General features: G+C 43.1%; 1 protein-coding gene across 1 annotated transcript in view; it reads left to right on the top strand.

Annotated features, from left to right (window-relative positions):
• Positions 1-2,477: 2,477 nt before the first annotated feature.
• Positions 2,478-14,763, top strand: part of LOC134534566 (uncharacterized) — a 29,356-nt gene continuing 17,070 nt past the window's right edge. The window contains exons 1-3 of the mRNA XM_063373047.1: positions 2,478-2,537; positions 4,561-4,688; positions 6,163-6,305. Coding sequence (XP_063229117.1) covers positions 2,478-2,537; positions 4,561-4,688; positions 6,163-6,305 — 331 coding nt within the window. The remainder of the gene's footprint in view (positions 2,538-4,560; positions 4,689-6,162; positions 6,306-14,763) is intronic.

Consider the following 14,763-nt stretch of genomic DNA (forward strand, 5'->3'; position numbering starts at 1 on the left):
AAAAGGTAGCGCTGGTGAGTACTACTTCTGAACACTGTGAAATTTGAGACAAGTTATACATTCACTCCGACTTAAACGCCTTTGACGCCTACCTCTCAAAAATATTAATTTTTTTTTCAAGGCAACCTGTGTAAATCTGCTTAACTTATATGTATTTTGAGTGTTTCTAACAGGGTGTAGGGTATTATTTAACTGGGATATTTGTATTAAAGTCTCGTTAAAAAAAAAAAACTGTTATGGAGAAAATGCCCTAGGCATAAATCGGATGTGGGAAACTTATTACCGAAATGAGGAAATTAATATGCGTATGCCGACAAAACATGCATCGATCAAGCAGTGACCGGTAGCTTTACAACCGCCATAAAAAATGTATAATACGCAGTCCAAGAGTGTATCGAAGTGGCACAGACCGCTTCAAACAAACCCAATTACGTGAGTGAGAGGCGAGTTTCAACACACTGCGTGTTGCCCAACAACTGAACACAGGCGTGAAAGGAAGGGGAAAAAACGCCTTTCGGCACAACTTAAAGGCGTAGGTAGATTTCGAAGTAACTGTTTTTCTTCTGGAATTGTTTTGGACACTTTTATAAACTCCTGGAAAAATTTAAGAACTTTATGTACATAACAACCTATATGTTCGACAATATTCAAAAAAAGATCCATTTTAACATTTTCTCATATTCCACGCTGCGAAAATATTTTGAATGTTTTTAATTTAATGCACCCAGCATTTAATGTCTTAACTAATTTCATATTATTATGCCTACTAAGGTAGTTATGCAATTATTTTCTTCCAAACACTAGTTTTCATCTTTTTTTTGGACAAATGTTTAAGGTAATATTAAGATGATAATAAATTCTGATGAATATGATATTAACGAAATTATTTTTTAAACCCCTGTTTATACGGTTAATAGTTCATTTCATCGAAAATTGTTTGAGCCAAAACATTCAGATAAAGTTTAGGAGTTTACAATAAATTATAATGGATTCGATAGTATATCTATAAAAAAAATAATGACTTTTATTGTCTTTCTATCCTTGTTATTTTACCCATTGCAGTAATGATTTACTATAAAAAATATTTTTCAGATAGAAGTTTTCAACAATATTTAAAACGTTAAACAATAATAAACATTTATTCAAAAGAGTACATGGTAGGGAAGTTTTATTTATCATATTTTTTCAAGCCCAAGTTTTTCTCAACACCTTGCAGTAATGGTTGGTATTTGCAAAAATCGATAAAAATGATAAGATTTACGAACGTGAGGATGTGATATTCATATTATAGGAGTTAAAGCGATTTTTGTGTTTCAAAAAACCTTCCCCATTTGTACCCCTTTGGTCGGATATTTCCCATTAACGAACACGGCCGAGATTTTTCACTACTAGATTTTGTGTATCAGTTTGGAAGTGATTTGGGAAAATTGGCCTTATTTGAGGAAAATTGCTTCCCTCTGAGAGAAATATCCAACTCTCTGAGGAGAATGGCCCCTCTCTGAGGAAAATTGCACCTCCAAATTTATTTTAGGAGAAAAATGGGAAATCTTCCCTGGAAACGATATTTTCCCCCTCAAAATAGGGAATTTTAGAATTTAGAATTTTTTTGAGATCTTTTAGTGGATACGTTTCACTAAAAACTGGAAACTTTGAGTCAATTTGGGCGAATTTTGAGTCAATTTGATCTAATTTTGAACTTCGAGATCGAAAGTTAATGTCAAGGCCATCCAAGATGGCCGCCGTGACCTCACAATCCAATAAGATGGCCGGCAATCCCAATCATCATTAGGGACCGGAAAAATTCGCGGGTTCAATGACCCCTAGGATGAACTCCATAGTTCTACGTACACTCGGTCAAATGTCACCCACTCATTGGCTGCTGTCTTGTGAGACGTCCCATCGTAGCAGCCTGTGATTCGATAAAGCTTTGGTCAGGTGTTTCTCATTGGCCCAGAGTCATCCAGGTGAGTTGTGAACCAATAGCAGAGGCGGCACTGAGGTAGTATAACGATTTTTATTTTAGCCTATCACGAAATGAATTCGCGAATTTTTCCGGTCTCTAATCATCACTCCTACTCATGCCGAAGGACCGGCCAACCTAATCTACTCGAACTAGCTGGCCACTTTTCCTCTACTAGACTGCACCGGTTCACACAGGTGAAGTACGTGGGCTGGTGAGCCGTGAGTGTAAAATGGCAGTGGCGGGGGAAGGAGAGTGGAGGAACTACTGTCCACATTCGCTATCTCACTCTACTCTTCCAACTACCAGCTTGAGTACTCTCCCAAGTACTTTCCCAACTGTCCACGCGAGGATAACAGCGCGACTCTACACACTTGCCCCAGTTGTTATCCCGTTAACTCTGCCCGTGTGATCACTCCTTCAGTCCGGGTTCGTGATAGGCGGCACGGCAGTTGACCGACAGGCACCAGGCACGGCCGACAATGTCAAATACTCGCTTACAAAGTAGGTACGCAAGATGCAAAATCGCAACGCAAGGGGTCGACCAAATGCCAACTCGTTGCGCTTCGGCGTGCAGGTAGCTGCGTCACGCAGCGGCGAATCCTCGCGACGGAAGTAGCGTGGGCGCGGTCGCCATCGACCTCTCGACCTCTCGACCTCTCGACCTCTCGCCGGTAGCAGGCGTGCTCGTGGTTCACCGTCCTGTGCCAGTGGCGCTGCAGATGTTTTGGTTCGGGAGGTGTGATGGTGATCATTATGATGATAATGGAGTTAATGACGGAGATTATGGAAAGATCATGATGATGATAAATAGGGGCAGGCATTTTTCGCGAAAAGATCTGAACATTTATTAGACTGCAACAAGGTATACCCGCACCTGTGGTTTCTTCCTTGTGATTGGCGGCCGTCTGCGAGAGAAGTCGTTGCCTTATTTGACCGGGCCACTCAGGATCCTTTTACTTCCGCACTGAATCACTGTGGTTGGAGTTGTAACAATCGATATGCACCTGGGAGAAACTCGCCCAATCACGAAACACAGACGATGCTATAGTTTTTTTTAACTTTCATCTAGTCTCAAAATCTTTTCGCGAAATCTGCATGCCCCTAGTTGATGATGAATGCAGTCCAGATTATTACCACTGTGTCGTACAAAGAAAATACGCAGATGCTAAACACGATGTTATATAGGTCAGAGATTGGCCTTGGAATATTTTACAAACTTTGGTCTCAAATAACGAACTTCAATATTTTTATACATTGTTTGATTAAAAACAAGTTTAAACACGTGAACTTAAGTATCTAAGTAAACATAAATATACCCTCAAAAATTAAATTATAGCCTCTATCAGCCCCCTCCACCCCTACACACACACTTGCTGCGCCACCTCTATCCATTGAAAAATCAATCAATTAATGTTCGTCACGTGCCCAAACGAAATAAATTTTCATTTATTGATGTTATTACATCAAGAAATTTTTTTTTTTTTTTTTTTTTTTAATTAAGCTTCAATACGCTGTGTTCGTGTCTGCCGAATCTAACCACCTCCCTAGCTCTGCCCGGTGAAAGACGCTTGTATGATTCTCGAATGGGTCAATGAGAACACAGACCGACCACGATTCGTTAGAATGTAACTACGTTTCCTTAGACATACGTCTTCCTACCAACATAGTATGAAGAAGTTATGCTGTTTCGTAGACTAGCTTGGCCCAAAGAAAAATGCGTGGTAAATCGTTATCTCTTTAAAATAAAATTAAGTAATGGTGGCATCTGATTCCCTCTTGAGGAAGACGTGACGTCACGCGGTCGTTTCGCGAGTAGGATATGTAGGACTTGCAGAAAGCTTAAAGCAATAAAACACTGAGAGTTGACTCAAGACATAGCGAGCCAGAAGCGTCTAAGCCTCCTGCAAAGGTGCTGCAGTTATCAGTAATTACGTATTTGGTCTTTAGATAATGAAGTTTGTATTATTTTGTGACTACGTTACTCGTACCGAGGCGAAAAAAAAAAAAAGTCTGCAAAGCGCCGACCACGATTACAGTGGTGTCAGGAGATCGTCTCGCCTTTTCCTCAGCTCTTCCGTCGCTGCTAATTGGCCGTAATTGGTTTCACGAGTGGGGTGGTGACGTCATCCTGTCAACAGCAGGAGAGACGGGAAGAAAGAAGCAAAGCCGGCGAAGTCTGCATCAAAGCGACTTGTCTCGCATTTTTGACGCATTTCAGAAGTAGCACCAACGCCACCGTCATTTGCAAAGCATCACGTGATGCTTTGTTTACGTACCACGCGAAGTTGTTTACAAACAACAGTGGCTCTACTTTGAAGATCTGTCAAATTAGAGATATAAAAGAACGTGCCCTGCACCCGGGGCGTGCGAAAGAGTAATTTTTTCTCTCTCTTTCTATCTGTCTCTCTCTCTCTTTCTCTCTTGCCTCGCACGTCGCAGCTGACGCATGACGGCAGGAAGAAGACTCCGCGCGATCGCCAGGCGCGTCACGTGACCGGGTACTTCCCCCCTCCAAGCCAAAGGGGACCCCCCCCCCCCCTACTAGAGTCACGGAGGGAGCCTGAGGACGCGACCATTTGTGCCCTCGGGTGCTGGAGGGGCGTAGCCGCAGCGACACGGCGGGGCGACCACGGGCGTCAGTCACCTGGCGTCGGCGCCCGCGGCGTGGTGTGCGGGCGGGGAGACGCCTGCCCGACAGGAAGTGGACTTCGCGGGATGCTCTGACGTGCGTAGATGCGTGCACGCATTCGCCGCACGTGGGGAAAAAAAAATTGGTTGTCTGTAAAGTCGGTTTACGGACGATAGTTTTAACGTGACAACGTCATAACAAAACATTGATGAAATGACTGCATAATTTTATGAATGAAATTGAATATTTTTTTATTGAATTATCACTATTTTGTATGGATACAAAGAAGGAGTGAAATGAAATCTACAATTTAATTGATAAATTTACTTTTATTTGCACTCATTAATTACTCTAACGAACAGATTATTTTAACTATAACTTTTATACATGTTTGCTATTTAACTTCTTCCAATCTGTGTTGTTCTGTTAAGGCTACGACGATGACAGGAAAAGTAGGAAACGAATGGGAGTGTTTCAAGTTTAATGTGCCTCGAAAAAGTCAAATCGATGGTTGTTCCAGTCGAGTGGAAGAGAGATAGATGCGGCGCAAGCGTACAATGAGCGTAACGGGACAAAGCGTAACGGGACAATGTGCGTGACGGGACAATGAGTCATCCTTTTTCGTGCGTGCAGCCGGCGTTGACCGATTTATTAGACGTGACGTCAAAAATTATATGTATTTACATTAGCCTAACGTTTGGGCAGTTTAGTTGGACTGTCAATTTATTATCCGCCGTGACCGTCCGACCTGGCCGAACAATAAAATATCACTTCGCACGTCCGTCATATTACATTTTCCAATTCAATGCAACCATATTAAAGATATGGCTATAAAACGGAACTCCGGGAACATTTCATTATAGTGTCTCCTGCTTCCTCATTATACGGAAACGTAACAAATGGCAACCAATGGGATTGAATTTCAATATTACGAAGTATTAATTTAATTATATATATATATAATGCTTCTAAATCATTGCACGAGCACAATTTACATAAATAATAAAAATAAACTTCAAACTAATAATATAACACTGGATATGCTTGCACTAGAAATAAATTTTAACGTATGTATTTAGGACAAAAACATGGCTTCTATTGGTCGCACGGAGCAACGTAAACGGAAGAGCTCATCAGTGCCCGTCTCCGTCTGGGTGCTGTTGTACAAACTCTGTTCCGTGAGATCCGTCTCCGTTTACGTGTCATTGTTGAAAGGGGCCTTAGGGAAGCCGATTAGGGGCTATCGCAGGTGGTCGGTTTGGGAATTAGGGTATACATCCCCTCTCCCTCTACAATATCCTAAGAAATATTTAAAAAAAAAAAAAAATCATTCCTCCCAACAACAAAACAACAAAAGGAAATAAATACTGTGCTTACAAACTGCTGGTCTGGTATCACGGGATAGTCATTTGTTAGTTAATATAGTTACTAACACTGCCTACAGATGTCGGATATATCGCGAAATGAAATGACCAGTAAGAGATCTCATTTGTGGACCGACTTCGCACAGGGCATGTGCACACGCGTGCGCATGGCAGGCCTTGACGGCGTGTGGGCGGCGTGGTTGCAGGGGGAACACGGACATGCGGCTGGTGCTGTTGGCACTCCTGCTGCCCCGCTGCCGCCCGGCCTCCGGCGACTCGGCGGTGCTGGAGCACGAGGTGACGGCACTGCAGGCCGCGCAGCAGATCCGCTCCGTCGGGCCGCAGGAAGGTCAGTAGTGTTCCCCTGTCCGCACGCATCGCCTCGCAACTGTTACAGCGATCTTCACGGGGGGCTTCTCGTCACACTCGGTGTTTCAGGCGCCTTGTCTTGTAAAAAAAAAAAAAAAAAAAAAATGAAGGGCGTGAAATTTCACGATGCGCGCGCAAAATGCTACGCAATTTGCACAGGATGAAAAAAAAAAGCTTCATACAAATTAATACAAATAAAAAATGTGCTTTTAAATCTTATACTTTATTTATTAAAACAAAACAAAAAAATATTTATTGTGAATATTAGTGCAGAGATTGTGTTCATAACCTTTTTTAAGTGTACATATTTACATAAGTGAGGTTATGTTCCCGTATATAAGTATAATTTATTTGCCTTAGTTTTAATAAATCATTAAATTCGAATAATCATTCAGCATATTTTTGATTTATTTATTAATTTTAACCGTGTTTTATTAATATTGATTAACAGGTTATTTATGTAATTTTTTTCTTAATTTGATAGAATTTATACTCTACGAACCGTATTTATGATACCACCCCAGGCCTTTTATTATTTTATTTACATTAATTATTTGCATGCAAAATTAAAGTTAGTTTTTTTTATTTTATTTTACCAAGTAAGTATGACACTTCTAACGTGTATACGTAAGTTCACGCTCTTCCCGAACCGCGAGGGAAATGCCGGCGTGCCTGTTGCGTGATCAGTACTCGAGCGCCCTTGTTTTGCGAAGGCGACAGCGGGGATTGCGGTGCGCGGCCTCGTCCCGCGAGGAGACAGACAAGACAAGCCGCCTCCCGCCTCGGCGGCCTCTGTGCCGCGCGGTGTTTGCTCGCGCTGTTTCCCGACACCTCCTCGAGCTGGTCGCTGAGCCCGCCTCGCCAGGGGTGTATCTGTGTTAGTGAGGCGGGATGATAAGCGCGACGCTCGCTGGTGCTCCTAGCGCGGTGTCGCCTCTGAGCTGGCGCGCTGTCTTCTCGTCGTCCACAAAACAACTGTGAAATTCGAGCGCTTACCTTAACATTGCATTGCGCAGAAATGAAGATAAAGGTGTAATGCAAGTCCCTTAAGTGCTTTCATGAATCTGTACCGGTTTTTTTTACGCCTAAAAATTACTCTGAAAACCTGTGTTTTAACCCATTTCAACTCTTCTAAAAATACATTTTAAAAACTTAATCCAAAATCAAAAGTACTTTTCGACCCTCAGAAAACTTTTAAATGCTTTTCGTTAGCAGACCTCCACTCGGATTATCTTGAGTAGTTTTGAAATCGTGTTGTTTTTTCCTGAAGCTCTGAACACTGTATGTGTGCCCGGGTAAGCGGAGCCCGTTTACAAACCGCTCAACATTTATATAAGCTGTCTGACTAATAACATTTATTAGCCATTGCAACTTTTCTATACAAATTTAGTCTCATTGTAATGTCTACGACTTGTACATTTCGGACAGTGGAAAATGCCAAAAAGGGTGTAGGTATGGTAAATTCTATATAAAGTATTGCAAATGGTTTAAGGAAGTGTAGAAAATATCTTTAATATTCCACCATAAAATTATGTCACATTTTACAAATTTTTAAAAAATTTTCCTTGTAAAGAAGTTGCATCTCCACGTGCGACCCAATCACTGACTGATACACACTAATTTAACCGTATGTTTTCTATATAATATTCATTACACAAAACTATATATATATATATATATATATATATATATATATATATTTAAACTCCGCGACCCCGGAGAAACCCCCGGAATGGCCACCGCATGGGGAGCCCAAGAAAAGAAACGGGCTCCCCATTTGGAAGCCACCTGGAAGGTTTTTTTCTGTTACACCCACCGTTTCTTTGGTAGCCTGACTTGTTGCAAGGGATTCTATTCCTTCAGACAAATGCCGCCATTTGCCTGAGACAATCCGCCTTGGAGGAGCCGGGGCGCGAACCCGGGTCCTACAAGTCACAAGTCAGGCGCTCTACTCCAGAGACAGAGTGGTAGAGCGGTGACTTGCAGTCTTCTCAACACGTGCTTACCTCTGGCAGTTGATGTGGGAAGTAATCATGTAGTTATGAAGGGTATTAAAAAAAAACGAGTGAGTGTTGTAATACCCGCCAGTGATCAATATCTAGTTCTCATATTGAAAATACACTTATAATACTTTTACGATTTAATAATGTTGGGCTGTGTTTCTCATTTTTGCTGAAACTCTCTTTCGTGTGACCACAATCCTTTGCGGTATAAAGGAGTGATATTTCCCCTTTTTAATTAATTGTGTTTTAGGATTAGGAAATACCTGCAATTTTTAGTGTTCACTTGAACTTCATACCGTGGCGATTTGATGGCCGATATATATTGTGAAGGTGGCTGGACTGCGCGATGCTGCGATTCAACTGGAATTTGCAGTGGAATGGACAATGCGAGGCTAACGACTGCTTGTCAAGTAAATGATCGCGTGCCCTGTTGTCTCTGTCCTCTTCGCTTCTGCGGTTTCGTTGTCCCTCAGTTCCGAGAAGCTCTGTAGGGTAGTCCTGATGGCGAAGGGTGTGTTCTTCCTGTGGCTGGGAGGAGAGAAACGGAAGAGGGAAGGCATTAGGGGCAGTACAGTTGCGCCTGGAACATTGTAGCCGGACTTGCTGGCAGGTAATGCGGCCTTAAAAGTCCCACAGAGGCGCATTTAACCGACGATAAGACTGCACGCCATTTCGGTGCCTGGCTCGTAGAGGCGAAGAGGCGTGTGACGCGCTAACCAGTGTCGCCCTTAGCGCCCCTGCGCTCTTGGAGCTCGTGCCCACATCCAGCCTGTACATCTGTCCCGATAACTATCGGTTCGCAAATTCTCTCACCGAATATAATGCTATTTTATTTCCTAACCAACTGAAACGAAGTGTATTTTGTAGGAGTATATCTGGATTAGGAAGAGACCTAGGTGCGTTCAAGGCCAAAGCCTATACTCCCAGTCATGCTGGGGGTTTAGCCAATCAGGGAGAGGGTACACGTGCATCGAGCGCTTTGCGGCGAGATTGGCCAGTCATGGCAGCAAATGGCGCGTGACCATCTCCCCTAACATGCTAACACAACCTGGTGTACCAACAAATAAATACTTTCTCGGCGGTCCATTTTTTACGTTAACACTATATAGTTTCAGAATTTTTTTTATTATTATTTACGGGTCATAGTGGATCATTTGGCAGTAATAGTGTGACATAAAATGGTGTAGACAGCAGTTGGCTTGCTAAGTAACATTTATCGTACCATTTTAAGTAAAATAAAATGAGTATCCGTGGGCCCGATGGGACAGTATTTGATTCTTATTTTTGAAGAATTACGAAAAATGCTGATACAACAAACTGACTTTTATTTGTAAACAGAAGCCTTAACACCAATTTCCATATTTATAACTTCAAAAATGACAAATTTCTTCCTCTATTTTACTGTGGAAATCAATGAAAAAGTAATTAATTTATGGACAAACAGTTAAATTGTCATATCTTAGTAGTGTGTATATTGATTATTAAATAATACCATAGCTAATTAATTGGGCTATCCTTTCGAACCTGTTTCCCCACTCTAACAATTATATTGAATTTTTACATTTTTCTCACAGATATCTCTACCTACACTTCTTTTTGACATAGGAAAAACTTATCAGCTATAGTCATAGGGCTTGGTCTCACACGCCATTTCCTCGTCATTACTATAATTTAAGGACTATTTCGGAACATTAAACACGATACCTTACTTGCATTTGTTATTCTATTCTCTTACCAATATTTTCAACAGCTGTTCACTAATGGTAACTACAATGGGTGTCAAAATTTACGCGAGTGTTTGTAATTATTGTCACTTGCGCAACTCTTACAACCGTTACGCATCACTTAGAGAATATCTGTAGCAAAATGTTTTTAGTGAATAACAACATATGCAAGGTAGGTATCGCGTTATATATATCGCGATCTATAATAATTATAATAACAATAAAATGATAACAAATCAACGTGATGTGGTAGCCTACAATAAGGTAACAGGCTGTTGCAGTGATTGCGTTATGGAAACCAACAAACAACAAAGTTATGTGCGAAACAGTGGTACGATAACCGCTTTTTTTTTTTTTGCTTTGAGTCACCGTGCCAAACTTTCCGAAGAAGCGCATACAGAAAATAAATCACAGATGGACAGAATGGGTCTCTAAAAATACGTAGGGCTTCATGTGTCTTATCTTGAGACACAGTAGGGCCAGATATTTTCCTTGTATTCTTTAGCTCGTTTTGGTTTAGAGAATTTTGGTTCGCCGGGCTATTTTCGTAGCCGTACAGAATCTAGCGGAGTCGGAACGATAGCGTCGGACGCCCGAGATATAGTCTGGAACAGAAACTGAGGAAATGCGTTTATTTTACGTACCAGACCGCCTCTCCTCCCCAGAGTGCCGGGATATGCTGTCGGGATGGAAGGAAAATAAATCCACACAAGCGTGTTTGACCTTAAAATAGCTTCTCTCGACGCGCGTCGGGGGGATGTCCTCTGGTGGATTGCGTTAGGAGCAGTTTCCTTCGTCACGGGCATGGAGGTAAGACCTAATGCCTCCGTGGTTGCGGAATACCACCCGCAGCAGTAGTTCTCGCTTCGAACAGATTGTCGGAGCAAGACTAGACTATGTGTACAGAATGTCCCAGAACTCAACGTCAAGCCGAAGAAAGTCGATAGGCCACTCTATTAATAACGATTCTGAACAAATAAAGTGTCACAGTTTTCGAGCTACCGGGAATCTTTTCAAAAGTTGATAAAAAATTACCACTCTGCACCAAATTATTAGATTCTGTGACTATGCACAAATTTCAAGATTGTTAAACAATCCTGTCGCAGTCGGGAAAGTAGGTGAGGGCCCGCAGCTGTGATGAGAGGCTGAGACTACCCATCCCAGCATCGCCACCGCCAGGGGAACCCCCCCCCCCCCCTTTTCCCTCACATGCTCAATCAGCCAACCAGACAGTTGACTACGCCCTGACACCCTTAGGCCCACTTCTGCCGGCGCTTTTTTCCGGGACTCCTCAATCCAGGGTGTCCACAGTTAGTACTTTCGTACTAGATCTACTACTTTTATAAGTTTTTTAGTGGTCAAGTACAGATATAGTACTTTTTTGTTTAATATAATATTATTACAGTAACTCCGATATGTTTTATTATTAAGCGTAATTATTTTTAAAAACTATGGAATATGTGTGTGTGTGTGTGCGTGTGCGTGGTGTGATATTTAAGTTAGAGCATTGCAATGTCATAATAACTTCCTAAATTGTTAAAACCATAACAAATTATAATTTAGTACTTTTTTTTTTTTTCAAATCTAGTACTTTTTTCTCGCCTATGTTGGTACGAAATATTTTTTCCTTGTCGACACCCTGCGCTCAATCCCCCAGAGAGCCCGTGATACGGCCGAGGTCCAGTAAAACCCCTCCAAGCTATCCGGGCTGGTACCGGACCTGTAGCGCCGCTCGCCGCGTCAGCTCTTCCTCACAGCTCGCTCCAAGCGTCAGGAGTACCACCACCCGAGCCGGTCACATACTGATTCACATACCTAGGGTCGACCGCTGCTCTAGTCGATCTGCCGCCTTGTCTCGCGCGCAAGACTGTTCCCGAACATATATTGGGGCGTATCATAAGGGTACGGGGATATAAATCAGGACCGCCATACGAACCATGGCGGAGGGTTTTTTTTTTAAAGAGAGGGAAGAGGCAGCGCTCTCGGTCCTTCCCATTCCAATTGACTCACGACCCAAAACATGGTAGCGCAGTGATTCCATATCTAGTGACTAAAGTAATAATGGATATCCTCTAAACAGTGTTATTTTTTTTTTGTTTTAAAATGTGAGATGTATAAGATCTAACCTCGGTAACGAGCAAATCAATGTGTTCTCATATTGCAAATATTATTATAATACGAAACTCTGACATGTAATTTTAACGCGGAATTCTTTAAACTAATGCCGAGCGTGATAAATTTACGCAAATTGTGTTTTCACCTGAATTTCTGGATGCGAATCCCACGTAATTCCCGCACCTGCCGCTAGAATTCGCTGTCGGAGGTTCCACGTCGACGGCTTTGGACCTGATTTTCGACAATGAATTTTATTAATGACTGCCCATCTTGTTATAATTCACTAAAACTGTTAATACTATAATTTTCCCTCTCGACTTTGTGAACTCTGGTTCGCGCCATCCGCTACAGATGGCAGCACCGTTGTCACACATTTCCCTTCCATTCACGAAATTACTCTTAACAGAAGCTAAGATGTTACCCATGGAAAACTTAATAACCAGTATGTCGGCCTCAGCCCCCGCTAAAAGCGACTCTTTGCCGGAGAAGTTTCGCGTTAAACCAACGGCCGTGCACTCCTAAACAGTCCAGTTTTTTTTCCCTTCTTTGTACTGATAAGTGGTACTCGCAATTCGGTAGAAGGTGATGATGAGTTATAATTTTGGCAAATATCCTCAACAAGCTGACGTAATCAGATAAAATCAAATAAAGCCATAGAAAAAATAGCGGAATCCATTTTTTTCGGACTTGCGAAACTTCTCTTTGTGAATTTCCTCTTAGATGTGTAAACACTATTTTTTTTTTTTTTTTGTTTTGCGTTCCTGGTGACATCAATATTCTACGTATGTTTTCATTTTTATATGTTTCTCTTCCGATAAATTAATGTAAAATATCGTGTTTCGACAAGCGAGTTTGCACACACGTTCACTGGAGCGGAGGACGCGCGCGGTCGGAGAGCGAGAGAGAGAGAGAGATGGCCGAGGACGGAGCCGCCCCCGAGGGGAGCGGGGAGGAAGACGCCGCCGCGGGCCCGGAGGACGCGGCCTACATGTCGGCCAGCATCGACCGGCGCGGGAACATGTCGGTCGAGCTGGGCGGACACGGGAGCACCTCCGTCAGGCTCGGCCGGCACGGGAACACCTCCGTCAGCCTCGGCCGGCACGGGAACATCTCGGTGACCCGCGGCCGGCACGGGAACATCTCGGCCACCCACAGCCGCGACGGCAACATACCGGTCGTCCACGGCCGCGGCGGGAGCTGCTCCTTCTTCTGGAACCTGGACGTGGAGGCGGACGGGCGGCGGCGCGCGCCGGAGGAGGGCGGCGGCGGCACCACCCCCGCCCCCGCCCCGGGACACTCAACCCGGGAGCAGCGGGAGCCGCCCGAGCGCTGCCCCATCTGCCTGTCGCCGTTCCGCTCGCAGCACGTCGGCCGGCCGCTCAAGTGCCGGCACAGCTTCTGCGCGTGCTGCATCACCAGGTGGACCCGGCGCAGCGCCACCTGCCCCGTGGACAGGCGGAGGTTCAGGCTGCTGGAGGTGCGGCGCTACCCCGGAGGCCCCGTCACCGACATCGTGAGCGTGGGCGGTCCCTTCGCGCGCCGGCGCGTCTTCCGGCGTCAGCACTAGCCGGCATTCCATCCACCAACCCGGTTCAAACACCCAACCTTCGTGGTCACGTGTCGGTGAATTACGTCTTTTTTTTTTTTGGAACTGTGCAGTGGAACGTATCATTTACCTAGACTCCGACGTTATTTACTCGTGTGTTGTTCTTTTATACGTATTTATACACAATCTATAAAAGTAAATATATATTTTTTTAAACTTTTCTTAATATCAAGCTGATTTATCACACTAATATGCTGACTCTCGCTGGATCCACCTATTCACAACTGTGCCTGTTATCTATTATTGCTTGAACTGTTAGCCTTGTCACTGTGTATCCTAAAAATAATGTAAAAAAAAAAAAAAAAGTACTGGTTCCCTCGACAGTTTTATACCTAGACTCTGACGTTATTTATTCGTGTGTTGTTCTTTTATACGTATTTATACAATCTATAAAAGTAAATATATTTTAAACCTTTCTTAATATGAAGATAATTTATCACTAATATGGTGAATCTCGCTGGATCCATCTATTCACAACTCTGCCTTTTATTTATTATTGCGTGAACTGCTAGCCTTGTCACTGTGTATCATAGAAAATAATGTAAAAAAAAAGTACTGGTTCCCTCGACAGTTTTAAAATTACGGGTAATTGGGTATCCTAGTAAGAGTAGGGGAGGAAGAAGCGCGTGTCATGCCAGGGGACTGGGTTGAACCCACGACCCCCGACACAAGACCCCGTCGCGCTTAGCGATCACGTCACTGAGAACCCACCAAGGCTGTCGCGACAGGAATAATTTGGGGGGGGGGGATAACCCCCTTTAAATATTTGCAACTGTGAGGTGTGTAACTCCAGCTTATAGATCTTAAAAAAAATATTAAACTTACTACTTGGCGTGGAATCAAGTACATGGACCTTCAAAAACGTAATACAGGACTATGAATACGACAGCGTAGTTAGAAAATAATTCTCCATGAATTACTGAACTCTTTTACTGAGTGTTTAAGCTTTTGCTCATCCTCCCAATTCCGCAAAAAAAAAAAAAAAGAGTC

The sequence above is a fragment of the Bacillus rossius genome, chromosome 7 (genome assembly GCF_032445375.1).
Source record: "Bacillus rossius redtenbacheri isolate Brsri chromosome 7, Brsri_v3, whole genome shotgun sequence".
Classification (NCBI taxonomy): Eukaryota; Metazoa; Arthropoda; class Insecta; order Phasmatodea; family Bacillidae; genus Bacillus; species Bacillus rossius.